Source organism: Barbus barbus (assembly GCF_936440315.1).
Source record: "Barbus barbus genome assembly, chromosome: 30".
Classification (NCBI taxonomy): Eukaryota; Metazoa; Chordata; class Actinopteri; order Cypriniformes; family Cyprinidae; genus Barbus; species Barbus barbus.
In genome coordinates this window covers 12946995-12971684 of record NC_136758.1, presented here as the reverse complement: position 1 = coordinate 12971684, position 24690 = coordinate 12946995, and the positions used below count along the sequence as shown (strand labels likewise).

General features: G+C 35.8%; 1 protein-coding gene across 2 annotated transcripts; it reads right to left on the bottom strand.

Annotated features, from left to right (window-relative positions):
* Nucleotides 1-405: 405 nt before the first annotated feature.
* Nucleotides 406-13206, bottom strand: LOC306850230 (N-lysine methyltransferase SMYD2-A). 2 transcript variants are annotated; one of them, XM_079385742.1, is made up of 12 exons: nt 12839-13157; nt 11070-11133; nt 6906-7016; nt 4831-4891; nt 4299-4423; nt 3430-3497; nt 3233-3335; nt 2729-2839; nt 2376-2499; nt 1484-1658; nt 1249-1357; nt 406-1103 (listed from the first exon to the last, which is right to left on the bottom strand). In XM_079385742.1, the coding sequence occupies exons 1-12, from the start codon at nt 13009-13011 to the stop codon at nt 1020-1022; spliced, it is 1308 nt and encodes a 435-aa protein (XP_079241868.1). In that variant the 5' UTR covers nt 13012-13157; the 3' UTR covers nt 406-1019. The 2 variants fall into 2 exon arrangements, with proteins under 2 accessions (XP_079241868.1, XP_079241869.1); XM_079385743.1 differs by lacking the exon at nt 11070-11133 and having other exon boundaries at nt 12839-13206.
* Nucleotides 13207-24690: the final 11484 nt, after the last annotated feature.

Below are 24690 nucleotides of genomic sequence, written 5' to 3'. Positions count from 1 at the left end.
GCTGGCTTTGTGCACACTGGTGATCGTAATAAATGCACAACATATGATTTCTGATTATGTGCAATGGTTTTTAATCCCTTGCTGTTATGCACTTCTGAATGGTTACACTTCAGTCCCGAATGCAGTGATCTGCGGGAAGATGAATGGCACCATACCGCTTCCATAGGGCTCTGCCAAACACGTGCTCTGGGTCACAGCAGATGGTATGAGAGCCATATATGGATTTCATCACCATGGTTACAGCCAGGGATGCGACACAGCTTATGTAGAGACTTATGACAAAAACAATAGCAGATGATGATGATTTCAAGTCGCTGGATGCATTTAGTGATACAAAGATAAATGTGTTAATTTAATACACATATATATGGTCGTAAATAAATGGCAATCAAAGAAATCAGTTTTTGTCTTAAGGGATTTATTACTTTAGTGTCACATGAAAATTTTGCATGTGGCAGTCTGCATATTTTTTTAATTTCCTTTTTTTTTTTGCCCATGCTACCTGTCAAAATTTCACAATACTAAACAAAACAAACATTTAACAAACAAATAAGCAATAATGAAAGTAACACTATGAAATGCTCTGATTGATTGGAAGTCCAATATCTTAACAGTATCCATGATATATTTTGATCAGCGCAAAACAATATCCATGCAAACACGCAAGTAAAACAGAATCAGTGATCAGAGTCTTCTCGCCTTATTGAGAATATATAAATGATTTACATTTGTATATCGTTGCTACATGAGAGGGCAAAATATTGGTTAAAAACCCGGCATATATTGATACGATTCTTAATTCTTAGCCCTTCTTCACAGAAAACAGTGCAGCACATTTGTTCAAAGTGCAGACAATACAAGCAATATTTCAGACTCAGGCCATCTATTTACAAACCAAAAAGTCATTTAAATGACATCTCAGATGAACAGACAATTTTGACATCACTTTGTTTTAACATTCCCAGGAGAGGTATAAGACACATGCCAGCGTTTGATGCATATTCCTCCATGTCTTCCCGTTATTTCTGCTCTTCTATTTCCTTCTTAATCTCAGCGATGTATGGGTGGTCTTTACCGTGGGCAACGTCCATGATTGCAAGAGCCTGTGACAAATTCATCCACAACAATTTGTAAAGCCTGAATGTATCTAAAAATATCTACAGCAATTAATATTTTCCATTTTGGATTTTAAAAGGGACACCCACATCTAATACTGCATTATTATTACATTAGCACTGCTAGTCTTACCTTCTTTAAAGCTTTAACTCCTTGTGTCCTCTTCTCAAGTCCTAGGTACAATCTTCCAAGTTTCAGGTACATAGAAGCCACATTCAGTGAGTAAGGTGGATAGTGCACACTAGAAAGATATGTGCAGTGAATATTATTAATAAAGTGGACACACAATGAGTTCATTATTATTCAACTTGTAAAATAGAAAAAAATTAAGACATTTAGAAAGGAAATGCTTCGGACCCAGCATTACCTGTAGGGCTGGATAATTTTCTCTCCATATTTCATTGCTCCATCCCAATCCTGCATATAGAGACAGACTCCCATTGCCTGATACATCATGTGCAACATGTACACATTGGTTTCGGCAAAGATGGAACCCATTTTCTCTAGGCTTAGTTCACAGATTTCCAGCAGTTCACTGGGGGGTACTTAGCAGTTAAGGAACTTCCACAAAACCTTCACTTTGGGATATATACAAGATATTAGATATACATTTTTTCTTTTATATTTTTGAAGTCTCTTATGCACTTATTGGATCGAAAATACAGTAAAAAAGTAATATTGTGAAATATTTAAAATACGTTTTCTGTTTTAATATATTGTAAAAATTAATTCCTGGCAACGCTGAATTTTCACGCCAGTCTTCAGTGTCACACGATCCCTCAGAAATCATTCTAATATGCTGATTTAGTGTTCAAGGAACATGACTTCTTATTATCAGTGTAGTCTGTGAAGAATGTGATCAATTTAATGCATGTTTGCTAAATAAAGTATGGATATCTTTCACCAGAAAAAAAAAAAATTGACCCCACATTTTTGACTAGTACTGTGTATTGTCTTTGACAAAGTGGGAGCTTGGGGTTACAAAGATTAAGCACTATTGATCTGCTTCTGTCTACCTTTTCCCAGACTTCACAAGCAATTGTGAATTGTAAAAAAAACAAAAAAAAAAAACACTAGTGTATGTTTTGTGACAATATATCCCAAAGGCTAGCACGGCTTAGTCAAGCAGAGACTAAAAATATCCCACTGCCTCTGGATTGTCCCAGATTCAAAATATTGTGCAATAGCACAGAACTATAAACATTTACAAACACCCACCCACCCCAGAATCCAAAAGAGAAAAAGCCAATGAAGGATATTTTTGTAGTGCTTCGCTCTCCTGAACTCCTCAATGACATTTCTGGCATACATCACCATCTGTTTGATTTCCTCTTCCTCTGGAGGTGTGCTAAGCTTCTGTCGGATCTCCATTTTGGCATTGTCCTAAAAATAAAATAAGAAGCTGTTATTCCACTCATATCAACTTGAGTTCTTTAATTAATATGAATTTTTATTTAAACCATTACTACACATTTGTCCATGCTCTAAAATGCACAAACACACACATACAAAAAATAATGTGCAACAAACTGAAAATCACGATTTCCTATGCCTTTCTACATCAGACGGGGTTCTGAAAACCTGTTTATTACAGGGTTAAACTGACACTCACCTTTGATTTAGAGGTGCATTCTTTACAGTCACATGTGAAGAAGTAAGAATCTCTTAACCGTTCAATTCGATCCTCTGTTGGATACAGGAGGTCAATATAACTGTTGAAGATCTATTCAAGACAAACAAAGAGGACTGTCACACAATATACCACAATTAAATTAGCAATGAGATGATTATGCAATACTTATAAGATTATAGAGGTCAGGAAATTCAATACTGACTTTCAGGAAAATATTACAAAGCATTTTACATTTCACATTACAATTTAATGACAATGCATGCTATAATGCTAAATTATACACAACAAAGGCTTCTTGAATGTAACACAATGGAAAATCATATTAGGTCTGGCCAGTAAGTAAAGACTGAAGAGCTGTTGCTTTTCAGCAAAAACTGAGCATTATATTGAACATATAATTTGAGTGATGCTTATTTCAATGTTCATGAATAAAAAGTCAATGTTTTTTAATTTGACTCATGTTCATGGTGTGGCTTGTCTCACCTCTTCTTCAGGGCTGATGTCCTGCACGGCTCTCACCTCGGCCACTGTACCTTTATACGTCACAATCACATTCGGGCTACAGCTGTGGTTCATCAGAGCAACGCTACCACAAACAACAACAATAAAAACATTAAATTACTCTTAAGTATTTAACATATTGAGATCATGGCAATGGTTTTGATTTCTATGAACCTTACTCTGGAAATACAGCAGAACCCAAATGAGACAGCTCCTCATCTTCAATGGTGAAACCATTACAGTTCACCTATGGTGTAGAAAGGAAGGAATCATCATGCATTTGCCTGAAACCTTCATCACATTAATGCCATGGACACACAGACTTGGAACTTTTCACGAATGGAGTATATGGATTGGAGTGAAAAATATTTTATGCTTGATTTTTCAAAACGCTTAATACTTTCATTCTTCCATGGAACATAAAATGAAATGCTAGACTGAATGACAGTCAAAGTCACTGTTCACTTTGATCACATCTTTTTCCCATACAGAGGAGAATGACAGAGTCTATTACTTTCAAAGTTTACCCAAAATTGAGAATTCTGTCATCAATTACTTTCCCTAACCTGTGTGACTGTTTTCTTCTGTGGAATATAAAAGAAGATATTGTTTAATTAGCACTGGCACTGAAAACAAATATAATTTTCTTAAGTCCCATAGAAGCAAGCAAGTCATACAGGTTGACTAAATGATCATTTTTATTTTTGGGTGACATTTTGGAAAAACATTTTGGGGGAATTTTTTTTATTTTATTTTAAAAGCTATGCATTCATAACTTAAATAATGAATACAATATAAAACTTAATTTCATATATAAAAGACTTAATCTGTATGATTTTTGATGCAATGTGATTATTTTAATTTGGCTTTTTATTCAGTAGCAAAAAAGCGAGTCATTTTCAAATACTTCTGTTTATTCCACGATTTAATGCATTGTTTCAATTGGTGCATATCCATGAAATCATATCAAATAAAATGATAATTTCTCTATATTAATTTAGTAAAAAAGTTCCAAAGTTATACAGAAATGAAAATCAGGTAGCTTTACCTGAGCGAAGAGTTCTGTAAGTGCTGCATTATCAGGAAAATCGAGATGTCGGGAGTAAAAGTGGTGTAGTGCAGCAATGTCTGTATCATTCATCTCATTCTTCTCATCATCTAGTTTGTCCAGATCTGACAAACATGCACAGAAAAGGCAATTCACATTTCATATTCCAAAAGACTCCAGTCTTACATTATCCATATTATGCCACAACCTGGATAGTATAATAACATATAATTGAATTTTCAGGGCAACAGCAGAAACGGCTCTCTTTACATCAAACCACACAATGTCTGACTTTTTTTTGTGGCTCCACTAGTTACAATTTGAGACACAGACTAAGGCTTGAAGTCCTACTCCAGGCGTCATATATCTGAGACAGCCAACAGAGCAGCTGGTAAGGGTCATTAAACAGGGGTGGAAAGTCACTGGCTTTACTGACTTCGACTTCAAATCCTCATTTAAGCAAAAGCCTTTGCATTTTTAAAACTGTATAAAGATAATGTTTGGCTCACTCAGAGAACAACTAGACACTCACGTGCTTCTAATTCTCTAAGAGTCAACACTCTTTCTGAAGGAGTCCTTTCTGTTTGGCACTTCTGAAAAACAAGAAAATGTTTTTAAAAAGTTAGATTTGATGTGACCCTTGCAAACGGTCAAACATGCAAAACAAATACTTGTTTCAGTGTTTGATAAGACAACAGTTTTCCAGCCAACTGTCTAACGGTGCTTGCTGTGTGACACAAAGCGCCATGTGTCGGCTAACTGAGTCACAGAGAGAGCTGCCGGGGCTGATGCATTCAGGAAAAAAGACATCCATGAAAAACACATGGTAGCACCATATGTGCCAGAGCAGCACTGAACAAGCTAAATCTAAACTTAGACTAAATCATCAGCTGCACACTGGATTGTACTGATTCTTAAAAAAAGACTAAATATTACTACTGGCGACCTTTAAAAAAAAAAAGAAAACCAATCAGTCTTTTCACACCTGTGAAGGTTAATCATCTGCGCAATGTAACATGTACAGCCGGAAGATCTGAGTTTCTTCATACTCCTTCTGCCTGTGTCTGAAACCCCGATAAATGCTGCCTTCATAGGCAACATATGGAGATGGGAGGGCAACATGCCACATCTAAATCCAATGTTTGGTTAACATCCTGTTGTCTGAAATTCCTTGATCAGGCTGGATTTTGAAGACAAGTGAAGAGATGTGTGCCGTTTTCGCTGCCTATGATCTCCCACAATACTGTGTGTGAGTGTTCAATGCATGAATAAAAAGCCCATCGGATGGAGGAGCTAATTTATGAATGAATGAAGACTTTTTTTTTTTTTTATTAATTTCTAAAACAATGTCCATCATATATTGCTCAAAAGTGACACAAACATTTATAATTTTACAAAAGACTGCTATTGCAAATAAACGCCGTTCTTTTGAACTTTCTATTCATCAATGAATCCTGAAAAATGAGTCATGGTATCCAAAAAATATTAAGCAGTACAAGTGTTTACCACATTATAAATACATTGTAATATGCTGATGTGGTGCTCAAGAAACACAATGATTTCTGAAGGATCATGTGACGCTGAAGTCTAGAGTAAAGCTGCTGAAAATACAGCTATTCCATCACAGAAATGAATGACCTTTTAAAATATATTAAAATAGAAAATGTGTAATAGTACAAATCATATACGTGGTGATTATATTCCTCAGTGATTTGTTTTTGAGCAAGCTGCCTCTTCTCTGACCTCTTATAACAGATATGATTTTTTTCAATACATTCAGAGAAAATAATCAATATCACTGTTTTTCATGTAAAGCTGCAGGATCTGAAGACATTGCTGACTTAAAACTATTCTAAACTACAGAAGCGGCACCGCAAAATGACTTATGTAATTGGCAAGTGAAAATTGTGACTGCACTAGACCTCTCTTACTCTGTGAACTGAAGTACTCATGAGTAGAGTGGCTGTAGCTATAGACATTATTACAGCAGACCAGCTGGAGAGCTGCCTCCTCAACACAGTTACACAGCCAAGTTCTAACAGGCAGTATAGTTCTAGCAGAGACTCAAATAGAATTACTACCTTAATTAGTCAATTCACTGTAAACGTCCAACTAGGGACAGCGTGTTAGTCTGCAATATATCATAAGTGTAATAATAGCGTTTAGTACATGTGTATGAAAAGTTACCAAAAGCTATTAATATTGTTTTCATTAACTGAAGTAAAGCAAAAAATTACAAAAGCACAACAAATTTCCTAAAGCTTGAACTAAAATTAAAATGATAATTAATACTTTAATAGTATATAAGGAATGCTAAAACAACACTGCTAGAGCATTTGGCATTCATGCAACCAAAGTAATAATATTACAATCTGAGTGTGTCTGAATGTGTCATACAGTGTGGCACTTTGTGTTGAAGGGACAGATCACCCAAAAATTAAATGTTGGACCCCACTGACTGTCATTGTATGGGCAAAAAACAGTATATATATATAAAAAAAAAAAAAAAAGTGTTATTTTGAGTTCAGAATTTTAATTTTTTGGGTGAACTATTTAATTATAAATACAGAGTTCTACTGTCATGCCAAAAACGTATCCCGTCCTCACCTGTTTCAGAATTATTCTGGCGACCAGTCGCACTGTTTCTGATGGACACCAGTTTTCTCCATAAGCGCACATGGCTGAGCACTCCAGCTTGTGCATGGGCCAGTCTCCTCTCTGAGGGAAGGACAAGGACATGTTTATTTTCACACAAATATAGCATATTTGGTCACACTTTATTTTAAGGTCCAATTCTCGCTATTAACAAACCATTAACTACGACTTTTGGTAGCTGTTAAGTTTAGGTATTGGGTAGGATTAGGGATGTAGAATATATTCATGCAGAATATGTCCTTTATGAGTACTAATAAACAGTGAATATGTTGATAATAAGCATGCTAATAAGCAACTAGTTAATAGTGAGAATGGGTGCCTACACTAAGGTATTATGTGATATTTATTTTACATTGCATCGGCAGATCATAACACATACTCCGACGAACAACATAACACACTCAGAGCTCAGTAAAACCCAGTATGAAGGGTCACAGCTCTTCTTTTTGAAATGATATGCTTTTGATACAACAGATCAGATGTCGGCTCGCTTCCGTTTGAGGAGTCATGCTTTCAAATTGAATGGAACCTCAAGGCGAATACGAGAATTCCTGAGAGATAAGACTCTGAATTAGTCTCAGGCTGCCTCACAGGCTACTGGGCAACGAATAAACTAAAACCTGTGTTCTGGCGAGCAAACAGAAACTGATCCCTAATGCATTCAAGAAGGATTGTCATAGCAACAGCGCGGCCAGAACGACTTCCAGCTCAATTTAGGAATAGAGCAACAACCAAGTCCCTTAAAATAAACAGGCTACGCAGACTTGCTCCATGATCAGTGCTTAAACTATATTGGTTTGCTGTTCTTTTTTGACTTTTGCTTTTTATATTTAAGTGGACAAAAGGGTGTAGTTTTTCTGCAATAAAATACTCTTCCTTTGCTAATGACAACCATTTGTAGCTTCCTTTCTAAGGAGTGTAAACAGTGTGGTGCCATCAAAACATTTCTCTGTTTATTTGAACACTTTGGTCAGACGTCAAAATCAATGGTGTGATTTTGGGGTGAGACTTCCTGGAAGTCATTTACGCAAACCGTGGTGCATAATAGTTGGGATGACAAAATAAATATGCTTTACATTTCCTCCTTGGAGAACCTGACAATAACAAAGGAATATCCAGCCTATCAATTTAAAGGGATAGTTCACCCAAAAATAAAAATTACGTCATTTATTACTCGCCCTCATGTTGTTCCAAACCCGTAAGAGCTTCGTTCATTCTTTGAAAAACAAAGTAAGATATTTTTGATGAAATCCAAGAGCTTTTTGATTCTGCATAGACAGCAACAGACACGTTCAAGGCCCAGTAAGGTAGTAAGGACATTGTTAAAATAGCCCATGTGACATCAGTGGTTCAAACCTAATTCTTTGAAGCTATGAGAATACTTTGTGTGCAAAGAAAACAAAAATAACAACTTTACAATTTCTTCTCTTCCAAAGTCTTCCTCTCTTTTGAAATCTTCAGAGATGTTTACGAAGATCTGCTTTTAAGCAAGGCGCAGTGCATCCGGGTTAAGTTGATAAAGCATAAAGTCATTATTTTTGTTTGCTTTGCACACAAAAAGCATTCTCATAGCTTCATAATATTACTGTTGAACCACTTGAACTACTTTATCGAGGTCCTTTCTATTTTTCTGGGCCTTGATCACGTTGATGTTTATGCAGGGTCAAAAAGCTCTAGGATTTAATTAAAAGTATCTTAAAGGGATACTCCACCCCAAAATGAAAATTTTGTCATTAATCACTTCCCCCAATGTTGTTCCAAACCTGTAAAAGCTTTGTCCGTCCTCGGAACACAATTTAACCCTTTTAATTTGTATTCTGAAGATAAATGAAGGTCTTACAGGATTGGAATGACATGAGGGTGAGTAATTAATTAATTCATTTTCATTTTTGGGTGAACTATTCCTTTAAGGCATTGGTCTCAAACTCAGTTCCTGGAGGGCCACAGCTCTGCACAGTTTAGCTCCAACCCTAATCAAACACAACTGATCCAGCTAATCAAGGTCTTCAGGATTACTAGAAACGTCTAAGCAGTTATGATTTGGAGCTGGTTGGAGCTAAACTCTGCAGAGCTGTGGCCCTCCAGGAATTGAGTTTGAGACCACTGCTTTAAAGCCCGAGACACAGTCCATCTGCTGTTGTCCTCTCACATCAAAATCCACAGTTTTGAATTGTTTTTGCTCGTAAACAGTGCTCGATCTGTGGATATTTCTCTCCTGATTCAGCCGAGACAACTTTTTCACTGGAGAAAGCAATATTATTGATAGTGGACTATATAGCTCAGTAACGGATTAAAATTCAAATGTTTTAATAATGGATTTGTTCATCTCAAAGTTATTCGCTTCACAAGACATCGTGTGAATTACATTGTGAATTATTGTATCTTTTAATCAGCTGTTTGGACTCAAATTTGGCGGCACCCATTAACAGCAGAGGATGCATTGGTGAGCAAATGATGCAATGCTACATTTCTCCAAATCTCTTCCAATGAACAAACAAACCTGCATACATCTTGGAAGCCTAATGGGGAGTAAATTTTCAGCAAATTTTCATTTTTGGATGACATTTCTTTAACATATAATGCTCATCTATGTAACTATGCAACACAGTTCAGACAGAAAAACAAGGACATATAAAGGGACAAGCCTGAACAGAAACACCAAACAGCCGTAGGACGATGGATGGGCTGATTCTAATGCCACAACTTGTACAACGCACAAAAACAGCAGGGACGAGACAGAAGGGCCTTGTGGTAGAGTGCAAATGGATTATTGATGATCTTTTATTTTCAGTGCTGGATTTTCGACTCTGCTTGGCGCTCACCAGCAAAGATCAATTACAGAGCTGCCACTCTGGCTGTGGTCTCCATAGACCACTTTCCCTGTTGCTCATCCTAGAGGAACTCATGAATGAGGAAATGAGTCAACTGTGCGGTCTTATACAACGTTTATGAGATAAAATAAATATTTTAAAGCCTTTCAGAAAGGAAAAAAATCAATATGAGAATTATTGCATTGATGGGAGATGCATTACCATTCAAAAGTCTCTTAAATGTTATAATTTAAAAAAGTAACAACAGTAATATTACTACAATTTGAAATTAATGTTTTCTTTGTCAATATATTTTAAACAACATATTCCTTTAATAGCAGAGCAAAATTTTCAGCATCCATTATCCCACAACATCACATAATCCCTCAGAAATCATTCTAATATGCCGATTATTTATAAATGAATTTAATGCATCCTCTCTGAATTAAAAAAAAAAATCAGACTGACCCCAAACTTTTGAATGGTAGTACGTTTTCCTTTAAACTTAAACTGCCATTATTGCCACTCTTGCAGACTATGTTGTCTAAATCAAACCATATCAACTAGTATTTACCATCGACGCAAATTAGTACATGTATATCAAAACTGTTCAGCTACCCGTGACCCTACACAGGATGATTGCTTTGGAGAATTGATGGATCAAAATTGGTCTAAAATATGCAGCAAAGAGTGGTGGAGGTCCAGCTGATTTTGAGCTGCTAACACAAAGGTTGCAGGTCTGAATCCAGGTGAAGAGAGTCCATTATCTATGGAGTTCATCCTGAGACTGTACTACTCTGACTCATACACAGGCAAAGCACTTCAGCTATCGTTGCTCCAGTGGGACCATCCTCGCAATTAGAGCACTGTAGTGTAAGTACTAAGCATAGGGGAAAAAAGCTCTGATATATGCTGACAGAGCAAAATTAACTTTATAGAACAGATCATTATGGCTGTGGCTTCTGATTGGTCAATACAGCATCCCAGCATTACATTCTATGACATAATAACAGCTTTGACCAGTTCACACTATATCACTACACAGCATTCATAGCAGATGTTGCAAAGCTAGTTTTTTTTTATTCCTTTTTGTGAGCTTTACAGCCTGGTCACTATGCACTGTCTGGCTTGAATATTCTTTAAAAAAAAACATCTCTTTTTGTGTTCCACAGTATATGAAGAAGTAAATAATGACAGAATTTTCATTTTTGAGTGAACTATTTTTTAAAAGTCAATGGAGCAAATTCACACAGAGACTATGATTTCATTTCCTTCATCAACCCATTAAGATCACAAACAGACTTACCTGACACTCTACATTGCAATAATAGGCCTGTTTACATTTTCCACACTTCGACAGCCCTTCTCTCCTGTGAATGAAATAACAAATAGTTTAACTGGTCAGATGATTCTCAATTCACCCTTCAGCATGCCACTATTGTTGAAGGGACGGTTCACCCAAAAATGTATTTCTGTCATCATTTATTTACCCTTACGTCTTTCAAAACACATAGCACTTTTATTATTCTGTGGAACACAAAAGGAGCTGTTAGAATGACAGCCAAAGTCACCTTTCACTTTTATTGCATCTTTTGTCCATACAATAAAAAGTGGAGTTTGTCATTCTCCTTAAAAGTTCACTCAAAAATTCCGTCATCATCATCATCATTCACCCTGATATTGTTTCAAACCTGTATGACTTTCTTCTGCTGAACACAAAAGGTGATATTTTGAAGAATGTCTGTAACCCGTTTTGGTGCCCACTGACAAATAACACAAATATCTCAAAATATCTTCTTTTATGTGCCACAGAAGAAAGTAAGTTTTTAGAGGGTGAGTAAATGGTTGCAAAATATTCATTTTAGCTAAACTATGCCTTATACGCTTGGATTAAATTACCTAATTCATATGAATATTTTTATGAACATCTCGAAGCATCAATGTTTTGGTAGTATGGACTTTCAATGGAGGAAAAGAAGTTAATTAAAAGTATCTTAATTTGTGTTTTGAAGATGAATCAGTCTTAGACATGGATCTAGAACGACATGAATGTGAATGAATGATGACAGAAATTTCATTTTTAAGCGTGCTATGCTTTTGAAGTCGCAATGAACTGGAAGTAGCACCAGATCAGAGTCTAACAGATTATTTAATAAAAAAAAAAGTAAAGTGGGAATTTGGTTCTTTGCATCAGTTGTTGACTGGATTTTGACATGTAGTCAGAGTTTAAGCAGACTAAATGATTGGAGAAGTCCCACTTACATCACCAGAAAATCAACTTAGATTATTTTGAAATCAAGTTACAACATTTGAAAAGATGCATGGTTGAACTGTTCAAAATAAAAACTACATCATTCATTCAAAAATATAAATGGCTGATTTTTTTTTCATGCTAAATTTTACATCTCCTTACTTGTTCCATAGAATAAAGTCAGGTTTTCTCCAGTGTAACAATACGAAAGCTGTACAAATCATAATTGACAAATCCACTGATTCTAAACTCGAAGTAACTCTGTTGTACCTCAAATCGTTATGCTGTAATTATATGCATCAATAAAACCAAAAGCTTTAATTTAAATGCATAAAATAATAATGTATACAGTCTGAACTGACATTTGCTTACAGAAGAGATATACTGTCAATGCATCTTAAGAATTTAACTAGTATAGACCCATCACACAAGTCTCCAGTAAACATTTACTGACTGTCTGCCTGGACATAAAGATTGCACTGAACATTCCTCCAGAGCACTCACTGGCCATGTTGGATGTGTATACAAAGTGGGTCACCCTTCATGACCCAGCAGCATCTAAACAGCAGTGCAAACAGAAAAGCATGTGCCAGCCATCTTTAAGAGGAATCAGCCCCGAAGTGAATGCAGATTATCTGCCTGTCAAACTTGTCATTATCAAAACAAATTTGATTGTGAACTATTATTAAAGTTAATAAATATTACTATGCTGCTTTGCGTACTTGCACTGTCAAATGAAACACCCGTAAACAACACGACATGAGGTTCTAGTCTCGTGCAGAAAGATACGAAGTGTCAGACGTGGACTTATAAGGAGCGCTGACCTGGTAAAGCAGCATTCGCAGTGTCCGCCTCTCTCGTTCACGGTCAGCACGTAAGCAAACGCCGGACAGGCGAACACTAGATCACCAACTTTGAAATGTTTTGTGGCTTTAAGTCCCCGGCCTTTACCGGGGCTCAGAAACCTTTCGGTGCCCTCAATTCCCTCGGTTTTCATCGCTCTTGACCTGCTGCTCGCGTGTCACACTTCCTTGCGCTCGTCAGAAAGCGGAGTCTCGGTCTCAGTCGGTTTAGTCAGTGACTGCGGCAAGTGTAGTAACGCCACTGCCACACCACATGCTCGGCGAAACGACTCTGAACAACGAGCTGCTCAGCAGAGACGCGGCTTACGGCGGAGCCACACACGCCCAGCGGTCCTAAAGCCCGTCCGCGAGCCAGAGTCCACCTGCAACCTCGTTATTTGGCCTCATGGCGCCATCGCGTGCTCATCAGGCGGAAGTGAGGAATGGTGATTGATTGTAAAATAGATCTAAAATTTCTCCAAAAAATCACAACGCCTTGCGCCAGAAAGCAAAGGCAGTCTAATGCCATGGGACACATTTGTGACCCTGGACCACAAAACCAGTCATAAGGATCTATCTGTGAGATTTAAAATAATAAATAGGCTGAATAAATAAGCTTTCCATTGATGTATGGTTTGTTAGGATAGGACAATATAATTGGCAGAGAGACAACTAGGCCTATTTGAAAATCTGGAATCTGAGGGTGCAAAAAAATAAATAAATAAAATAACAATAAATCCAAATATTGAGAAAATTATTTAAAGTTGTACAAATGAAGTCCTTAGCAATCAAAAAATTAAGTTTTGGTATATTTACGGTAGGAAATTGACAAAATATCTTCAGGGAACATGATCTTTACTTAATATCCTAATAGTTTTTGGCATAAAAAAAATCCATAGTTTTGACCCATAAAATATATTTTTGGCTATTCTTACAAATATACTTTAAGCGACGTAAGGTCCAGGGTCACATTTATGTAATTCATGTACTAATTCATAACTACGGCATATTTAGTTGGAAACCTTTAAGCAACAAACATTTAGAAATGTTTAGAAATTTACGTATATGAAAGTTTGCTTTTCCTCCATTTTCATTTGCTTTTACACAGAAGTCGTAATATTTATATACATCTATTTTATTAATTATTCTCGCACCGTATCATTATTATTACTATGCATTTAATTAATTTTTATTTATTTTTTTGTCAGTGTGTATTGATTATTTTTTATTAATGCAGTAATGTGTGGCACTGGCATGAAAATAAATGAAGAAAATTAATCATAATTATAAGCGCACAGGATTGTGGGACATCTAGGCAGTGAGTCCTGCTAATCCGAACAGATTAATTAATCTTTTAGTTTGATGTTATGGAAATGAATTGGGATGCGCCTTGATGCCTTTCTACCTCCAAACACAGCCTTTGAAAACAATATTAGTTGGACGCAGCCCGTGAGTGTTGATGTGAAACACATGTAAACATATTTGACCCTGATGCGATTTTTTTTCATACATTCAGCTGGCTTTTGAAAAGACACTGGTGCTCTCTTATTTTTCATATAAATACAAACCATACCCAGTAATGTCTGACATATAAAATAATAGTCTGATATATTTTAATAGAACAGTTAATTGAACCGTATAATATTGGCTAACAGAAAAACAGTATAACAGTTTGCATATGTTTTGTATCATAGGCATATTTGATATACAGTACATAATGCTTTTATGGCCCATATAGGCCTACTTAAATTATAGTGCTCACACCTGTGAAAACAAACTACAACAGTACACCATATATAATTTACCTTATAGTACTAAGATGATATCTAAATGTTTAGCTTTATGATCAAAGCTCTAGTTTCTATTGTGGGTGACAAAACATAATGCAATGCAATACAATGCTGATTAATATACAAACAAATGTACATCAAAAGCCTGTAATATTTGATGCATACATTTGAACACAATTTTTAAAGAAATTACTAATCAAGTAAACCAAAGTTGCTTCAGTACAGTAAATGTTCATCTTTAAATATCAATAATAGCAATATAAAAATTATTCTTATGTTTACTTTATTACATTTTTTTGGAATATTTCACAACAAAGCGACACAACCTCAAGGTGGATATTTTATTCTAAAAGGATTTTACTTGCTAAAAGAGTATGAGCTATCAGTCAGAAGGCAGAAAGCATGTAGTAGATTGTGTACAACAATCATTTTTGCCGCAGTCTTCATGATGTTAATAAATTAGAGGCCTTAGAAATTCATTTTCACTTTCTTATTTCCTTACAGTATAGACAGACAGAGAGACAGATAGACAAAAAGGCAGAAGAATGCTGTTTTCCCCACAGTTGTTCATAATACACTTGGTGGCTCTTTGATGTCTGCTTCCATCTGCTGACCATATATTGCACTTCTACATGCCGAAACATGCTCTCCAATACCTCCATCTGCTGGTAAAAGCGAGTTACACTCAACCAGATGACAATTTATTGCTCCAATACTCTGGTCCCACTGGGATTGTTGTTTTCTCATGTCCTGGATATTGTACTTAAGAATTATTAAATCAGAATTATGTTTCCCACATCAGAGGAAAATTAAAGCCTGAAAGGATTTGTCTTTTAAGGCAGAGGAGTTGCTATTGTGAACGCAAATGTTGTTTTCCATATATATTTTGGCAAAGAATTGCATGTCGAGAAATTATTCCAATAATAATGAGGAAAAGGAGCCAAATGGTCAATACATGAATGACAAACAAAAACTAACCGCTGCATCAATTGGGGATTTTTATAAAAAAGAAACCCTAAAAACAAAGATGTTTGAGCTTTTCATTTTTAAATGGTTCTAGCTGATCCTACATTAAAGGGTGGTAAATATAAGGCTAGCATTCACATGCAAATCATCAATTAGTCCGATTGGCAAAGTTACAGAACAGCTCTTTGTGTTAAGTTATGATCAGTGAGGTAGAAGAGTTGAATAATTCATCACAATTGTTCGTCTTTCTGTAATAAAAGCAGTAGCTTTTGGCTCCTGGATCAGTATATATTTTTATATGGTTTGGATATGGCAACATTACAGACTATGAATGTGCCCAGTGCTTGTATCCTCAGACTTTTTCATTTTCTTGGCCAATTTATTTATTTTTGCTTGTTATTTTGTGTTCTTTTAAGGGAATACTTTTAGACATTCAAACTATTTAAACAGCATGCAAAGGCTTTCTTTTTCCTTTTCATATAACAGTTTATAATAAGAACATTTCCATTATCAAATATTATTTTTGTGTTGTATTTCACTGTGAAATTTGACAGGGGAATTCTGTGGGACTCCACAATGCCTTAGTTTCAACTCATGAAGCAGACACAGGGGAAGGATCAAAGATTAAGAAATGACTCACGAAATTCCCTCTCTGCCCCATTCTTCTCTGTATTAAAATGTTATAAAATCACCTTTCAGATAAATCCATGGATCTGACACAAACATGCACCTAAAGGATTTATCCAACCCTGCTGCCCAATCAAAATGTTTTTTCTTAGTAGTTCTAATCTAAAGACACAACCCTTTATAATGCCATCAAAGAAGAATACACCTATCAATTTGTGAATAATGCTATCATTTATATTTCTTTTCTTGATTAATGTGTGATACAATGTTTCTTGGGACATAAACCCCCCTCTGTTTGGCATTCCCCTAGTCGTCATGTCCTAAATACTAAATCACTTTTGATATTAGCAAGGGCAGAGCCTATGGGAATAATAATAATATTTTTTTTCTAATAAAAGGAAGATGGATTAGATAGTCCGGATTGTCATTTTGAATTAAAGAAAATAAGGAATGAAAAAAAAAATATATAAGTAGATTTAGTTCTCAAGGAGACTCAGATATGATAAAATGCTTCAATCTGTGCAGATGACAGAGAGCAGTCTGAACCCTTAAATCTCCCCATAACAAACACGTAGGGGTTAACGCTACACTCCAAGCTCATTTAGTTTGGACCCTGAATGCAAAAATTTATTTATCTTTTATTGTCTGGAATTTTCCTTTTTAACCCCCCAACCGTGTATGATGTTCAGGTACACTTACATCTCATTGTGTAATAATATACAGTGCTTTCACACACATTGAACAAATTCCTGTCTTTGTTTCACACACTCTTCTTCCACAGGTCCTTTAGGGCACATCTTAGTTTCACAGAATTCTACCAGCAGCTGTTGCAGACATGAGTAATGTGCGATTGTTGGCCAATAAAGTGCTTTAAGAAAATTCCCCGCAGTTGTAGGCCTGTGCTGTTATTGGTGGCTGCTTAGATTGAGTGCCAAGTCTGTAGCATCGTATCACCACGCTGATCTCTGTTTTCACTGTGGAGCTTTGAACTCAACTGCCTGATTCCCTCAAAACAGGTGCAAAATGCTTTGAGTGACAAAATTAGTGTGATACAGTTAGCACCTTTACACCTGTGACATTTCTACATTTTGCATATATGAGTTTTGAAAAGGTGCTGCACATCATATAAAAAGTTTTTTTAGGGTATTTTAAATGTATACTTTATTTAATTGTCAAACTATTTATTTCATTTGACTTAATAATAGTAAGAATTTTACAATCACCCCATTTACAGTATGGGGTAATTGTAACACTTAATATATTAACTTGCTGTATATTAACATCTCACCTGTATAACGATCAGCTGTATTTCAAATATGATTATGCTGCAAAGTAATTAATACCACTGCTTTAGCACTATATTATAATATTATCAATTAATATTAAAATAATAATATATTGGTACTATATATAGTTTATAGGATATAGTTTAGACATTATAATTATTTAAAATGGATTAAATCCTTTTATTAAAAAATAAATATCAATATATAATTCAATAACAGTCTTCAACTATACTTTAATGAAGTAATGTTCATGATATATTTTAAAGATTTAAAATATCGAGTAACAATTTTCAAACAATCATTATTATTAACAATTAGTATTAACTATTTTTATTTCATAACTTTTGTTGCAGTTGTCACTAAAGTAAAATCTTCTGGTAGCTGCTAGTGATAATGTGAGTACCTGTCATCCATGCAGTGTTATTATAGTATTATCGAGATACTATTAGTTTTTATTAATATGATATAATATTCATATAAATAATAATAATAATTGTAATATAAAGTAGTTTTATATTTTCTCTTTTTCATTTTAATTTTAGCTAAAGTTTTAAGTTATTTTGCTGTAAGCGTTTGTCCTTTTTTATTATTATTATTATTTTTAAATGTATTAAATTTTAAAAAATATGTCTTTATTGTTTATATTAATTTCTATTTAAGTTTTAGTTTGAGTTCTTTTAGTACATCAAGATAAACTAAATGAAATGGTGCCTAGGCAACTAGCTGAAGTAAAATAAGTTTATTTTTAATTTTTTTAAGTTTATTTTATTTTACCTAAAAAACCAACAACATTAGTTTTATGGGTTTAGTTTTAATAGCCCTGCATTGATGTTAGCATTCAACTAAAAACTAAGGGATTTAAAAATTCTAATTTATGTAGGCTGACTTTATATACTGGACATTGAAATGACCATTTTTAGTATAAATGTCATAAAGCATTAAAGCTGATGCACATGTATGAAATCGGTTTTAACTAAGGGTAGGTGCTCATATTCTTTTCTGATCTCATATAAGAAAATTTAAGACAAACGTTTGAATTAATGTAAGCCCTGCTGTGCTTCTACAAGCCCACACTCTACTGAGCTGATGAGGGCAGTTTTCTTTAATTCCTCCACCACAATCATTTTATTAATATGGGTAAAACGGGACATCTGGACATTTAAATGCGAGCCATTATGTGTGCTAAACAGATGCTGTTTTATGACCATTTACAGATGTTCATATGACCTGTTTCATATGGATGAGGACATTTCTTGTTTAACAAGATCAACATTGGAAATAAATTATTTTTAACGATTAAGTTGCTATATTTTTGTCTTAGCACAAAATTTTCTTGTTGTTGCAAGTTTCTCTGTTAAGCATTTTCTGCAGATTTTTCTGGCACGTATTGTCTTCTGAATGTCTCACAGTTGACGTGAAGAATAGACTTAAGCAGGCTTTGTTGTACTTGCTTTTATAAGCATTTGGCTTGTTCCAAAAATCATCCCATCATGGAGTAGAAGGACCTAATATTATTGAACTGGTCCAAGAGTACAGATTTGATGAATTGACCATGTTCTTGTGTGCTTATCTTTTGATTGAATGAAAAGGATGAGATTGTCTGAGGAGAGGGGGGGAGAGGCTTCTTTGTGGATTAAACACAAAGACCGAAGCATCCTCGTCAGAACATTTTACATTTACCAAATGTCTTCATTGCGTCTGGGTTAGATTGCATTTAGTTTATTGCTGTTACATGATGAAATCCCTTCAAGTCCTCCTAGGATAGGTGATGTTCATAAGAGAAGGTTGTGTAACCTCATACTGTTCATCAAAAATTTAATTGCATCTGTATAAGTTTGTGGCATGAGTATAGCTAATAGCGCTTTTGCATAGTGGTCCCAAAAATAGATGATTTGACAAGGAACAGTTGCTGTTCAGGGGTTATGTGAGTCCAAACACATAATATTCAGGCATGCTTACTTAAAACTCAGAGCAAAATGATACAAACTGTGCTGTGGTATCTGGAAAAGAGATATGGAATGGCCCCAAACAGGGATTTTAGTGACGATTAACTTCACTTACAATTGAGTGACATTAGCAAACATTATAATAGTAGCCCAATTTTTCAGTCTTTTTATTTTATTACAATTTTTAATTAATTGATTGATTGATTGCACTTACAGTGGACATGTTCCATTGTGTTAACATACAATTTTACTTATATAAGAAATACTGATATGTTGTATAGTCTACCATTCAAAATTACAAGTTGCTAAGATCTTTTTGATGTTTATTAAAGAAGATTCTCTCTTATGTTTACCAAGGCTGAATTTGATAAAAAAATACAGTCATTTTGAAAATGTAATTTGTCCATTTTACAGTGTTACATGATACTTCAGAATTTAGAAATCATTAGATTTGATGCTCAAGACACATTTCTTGTTATTACCAGATATTAATTCGAAATGGAAATCTTTTGCAACATTATGAATGTCTTTACTGTCACTTTTGATGATTTTAATGCATCCTTAGTGAATAAATTTGTTATTTCTTTAAAAAAGTATAAAGTATTTGAAACCAGAGCAACATTTTTATATTAAAATATATTTTCTTAAGTATCCTAATACTATTGGGGTCACTGTGGATGAAAACCATTGGTACAAGCTGAGCCTAATCTTGGGTTAGATTAGTGCTTCAATCTTGGATTCATAAGATAAGAAGATCATAGAAAATTCAAAAGCAATATGTTTCACAATATGTGGATGCTGAAGTCTCCTAATCCGGTCATTGAGTTTCTTATATTGTACCTCTTTACCTCATCCACAACTACAGTGGAAAGTATTAAACTGCTTTGTTATGGGTCTAGACAATATTCTGATAAGAGCTACTTGAGAAAGGCGAATGGAGAACATTAATAATTGATATGTGTAAGGATGCCAAGAATATGTAAGACGAGGGAACCTAACGGTATAATGATCAGATTACTCAGATAGAAAAAAAAGCTTCTTGAATAGCTAGAGAAGTTTTATTCACAAAGGAGACGTGTGGCACCTTTCTGACTTCCTAGCGGATTCTTGCGGACGTATCACGTCATGTCAACACACTGATAGTGATTGAAAATGTGCTTTGCCGTAGTGCCAGTTGGCATGCTCTTGTGTTCTTTCCATGTTGCTTATGCCTCCACAACAAGAGCTCTCCTTCGGCTGACCTTCTCATAGCCCAGACATTCATGGTTTCAAGGGAACAATGTGTCATTGTCTTATTTATGGTGTGTGTGAGCTCGTGTGCCCGTGTGTTTGAGCGGCACCATCTTCCTGGCATCCCAAGAAGCAAGGAGGAAAAAAAAGAACCGCATTGTCCATCTCCCTCAATAGCTATCCTAAATTGGACTTTGATGGACATAGCCAAAGCCAAAATGACAACTGCAAAGGGGGCTGACTAAATGCTCTATGCTGTAACTTCTTCCATGGCTGCCTCTCTTCTTCCATTTATTGTTGGCTAACAGCTGTCGGATACCTGGGCTTGATCTGCATTGTCTCTTAACTAGCTTGGCAACAGTTGTCGAGGAACGCAAGCCACAGATGCCTTAGTGAGTCTCTTCTCAAAGATAACATTTACGTCCAATGCCCTCACCCCCGCTGATCCTTTCTCCTGAGCGTACTTTGATCCAAGGAGTCCCGGTTCACCCCAAGCATTAGCGTATTACTGGGATCGTCTCTGTTTATACAATTATTACCTCCAGTGATCCTCTAAAATAAGATTAAACAAAGACAGATGGCGTGTCCATCACTGGTACCGCCACTCTTCGATTCTCAAATGTCATTCGGGAGCCAACAAGCAGGTCGAAAGATAGTCAAGATTATTGCGATCCCTTCTGGCCAATTAGTCCTTTGACACCCACCCATAGTTTTCTCCCCCCCCTTTTATTTTATACCTGGAATGCTGTGTCTCTGATATGTTACGTGCCGTTTTTCTACTGCAGGAAAAAGGAGGTTATTTATAGCGAGGTACAGAGGAGGAGAGTTCTTGGAGGGGTGTCTATTTCATGATAAATGAAATTCCTTGGCCATGCCCGCAACAATTGGACTGAGAGAGCCAGGCAGCTTAAAGATTAGAGTTTGCAGGCTGCAGCTGTCCAGCTTGTCATCCCTTGTCTTATGGCACCTCAGCCTTCACACATTTATCCCACAAACAAAGGTTACAAAGAGCGTAGATAGTTGATGTCGGCCACCTCAAAGACCTTTTGTCAAGCGCGGTGACATGTGAGCTGGAAAAGGAGTTAAGTTTGTAGTTTCTTTGGCGGCTACGTTCTATTACGCCCTGTCACAAGCAGCGATGCCATTAAACTGGAAAAATAATGATGCTGGGAAACCATATTTCAGAGGTTAGATCCAAGCTTTATCCAATGTTGGGGTTCCTTAAAGGGATAGTTCACCCAAAAATGGAAATACTGTCATCATTTACTGTTCTTCCAAACTTGTATGACTGACTGACTCTCTTCCATTGAACACAAAAGGTCAATATTTGAAGGATATTCTGGTCGCTTCTTCCTTGTCTAATGAAAGTGAATGAGGACTGGGGTTGTCAAACTTCAAAAAAATCATAAAAATATCATGAAAAGTGATCCATGCAAGTCGCACAATGTTCCAGGGAATTCTGAAGCCATACGATTTCTTTGTGTGACAAAAAAAATAAATAAATAAACAAACTGTAAAGGCCCATTCACACCAAAGACGATAACTATAAAGATAACGATAAAGATATGGTTAAAAAAAAATCATTCTCAATATTAAAGAATAGCAGAGTCCACACCACAACTATAACGATAAAGGCACAGAAAAACAATATTGTTGGAATCACTTTCAGAACAATTTTTTCCAGCTGATGAACGATAAAAACATTGACACCCAATCAGAATCCATCCTACTATCACAAGCTGGAGAATTTAAAGTGGCAGACGCGTGTGCGCTTAGAACAAACAGACGATATCGTTCGCTGGTGTGGACACTAATATCGTTATCTTTATACTTATAGTTATCGTTCTTGGTGTGAACGGGACTTTAGTTAGTTCTGTGAATTGAATCAACTGAAAGAAAAATTCACTGCATTGAACCAAAGATTCACTCACAAATCAAAGTGAAGAGTCTGTATTTTGTACTGAATTTTAGTTTGGCCCTCATTTTATTTATTATTAGCTTGAGAGTCCTCGTTCACTTTTATTACATTGAAAATATGGGTCAGGAATTTTTTTGAGTGAATTATCCCTTTAAGACCTTCTTGATAAACAGGTTCAGAACCTTACAAAGAGGGTTGTAGGTCACAGTATAATTAAAGACAGGAGACCTTGTTATGTCAAGTCCAGCTCTCTTTGGTCACCCTATCCTGCTTACAATAGAAAATAATCATACTCAGAAATAGTTCCTGGGAAGAAGACAGGTTTGAAATAATCCCTCCTCTGTAAGGTAAGTAATAACCTGCAAGGTTAAAAAGATATTAATCTTTTTTAGCTTACTCGTAAGAAGATTTCACATAGATTTGATTGTGGCATTTCTAATGCAGATGGAGATTGGCAAAGTCAGAGGCGTGGGTTCAGAGTACCATGATGCCAGCGGTTTCATAGATAATCTCTAGACATCTCAGCATAGTCTGTATCCCACAAACTACACCGTTTCATAATAAACTGAGTTTTGTCTGTATAGACTTCTTTAAATTGAAATGAATTAGCCTTGGTTTCAGGAGGGAAAGCAAACAAAATGGATTTACTATACAACAACCTTGTCGGAATTGATATTGAATATCTAGTTACTCTCCAAGTAGATTTAATCTGACTATCGTGGACCCTAATGAAATTTCCCCACATTAATACTTTATGATCATTTAATCTTCAGTATGTAAATTCCCAGTTGATGTAGAATTATTGGGGTTGACTGGAGCATGAGTGTGTGTTACAATATTACAGCCCCCCTGGGCCTCCCAGTCTTTTCAATGATAATATCACAATATGCTAATCTTCAGAAACACCCCTAGAAAATATAATTAGGGGATCTAATCACAGTATGTTCGCTACATGAGAGACCACCCACTAGAACTATTTGGCAATACTTCACATTGCAGAGAAATAGCTCCAGAGTGCAAATTAAATTGTCCCAAATATGTCACAAAAATTCAAATTTGGGACAATAATTTAAAGGAAGACTTGTGTGCGGATTCATCAGATATAATGTTGTTAAGGTGGGGTCACATTAGTGAAATATCAGCAAAATTTCACCAGTGAAAAAGATCCACAAAGAACCGCTCAAACAAAAGTCACTTTCAAACCAAGCAGCATTCTGTTGGTCAATGCTGCAAATTCACATGAAAAACTTGAACCTCATGTCTTGCCCTCACACAAAGTTTCAGATAGCCCGGATTCTTATTGAAACGACTGGATTTGGCTCAAAAATTTTTGCAGAGCAATGGTATTACATGTACCATTGTTTCTTTCATGCATCATCGAACACAGCACGAGCCATGATGTCTGATTTGTGAACAAATGACTCTTAGGAACCATTTCTATTTAATGAGTGAAAAGTCCTGAGTTCACTGCTGACTTCCTCACTGAACCACTGAGTCATTTTCATGTTGTATGTGATTCGAAATTAATCAGAAACCATTACTGTGATATTTTATAAGTATAGGAACCAGTGGCTCCCTTGTCTCTTTTTTTGTGTGGAGCCCTGAACAATGTTTTTCCTATCTTCTAACCTCAATTTTGGTGCAATAATGTGAAATATGTTGTAAGGTAGCACTGCCCACTGTGAGTTTCGACCTGTGGTTGTCTAACATGTATAAATATCAACCATATCAATGTATCACTCATGAGAAGCTCAGATTAAGGGGGCTGTAACCCAAGCGTTAAAAGAGTACCATAGAGTGTGTTAGGAATGAGAGGCCTGCTCTGTCAAGAGGATATCTCCTTCTAAGGCATGCCTTGCCTTGACACGAGGAGGGCAAGGTTTTTCCTTAGGAGGGCCAGAACTAACTTGTAAAAGTTGAAAATAAAGCACACACTTCTTAGGCACATTGCAAGCATGCCATTCCTCATCTTCAGAGCTCACCTGTGTCTTTCTTATCCATTGTCTGAGAAACATAATGCCTGGCATGACAATTAGGAGGAATGAGAGTTGATGGCTCTTCAAATGCTACA

Excerpts from the sequence above, each read along its gene's own strand:
- LOC306850230 (XM_079385742.1), bottom strand. The coding sequence starts at position 13,011 with ATGAAAACCGAGGGAATTGAGGGCACCGAAAGGTTTCTGAGCCCCGGT. Across the intron at positions 11,134-12,838 it reads TGCGAATGCTGCTTTACCAG|GAGAGAAGGGCTGTCGAAGT; the intron begins GTCAGCGCTCCT and ends TTTCATTCACAG. Across the intron at positions 2,500-2,728 it reads AATGCACCTCTAAATCAAAG|GACAATGCCAAAATGGAGAT; the intron begins GTGAGTGTCAGT and ends TTTTATTTTTAG.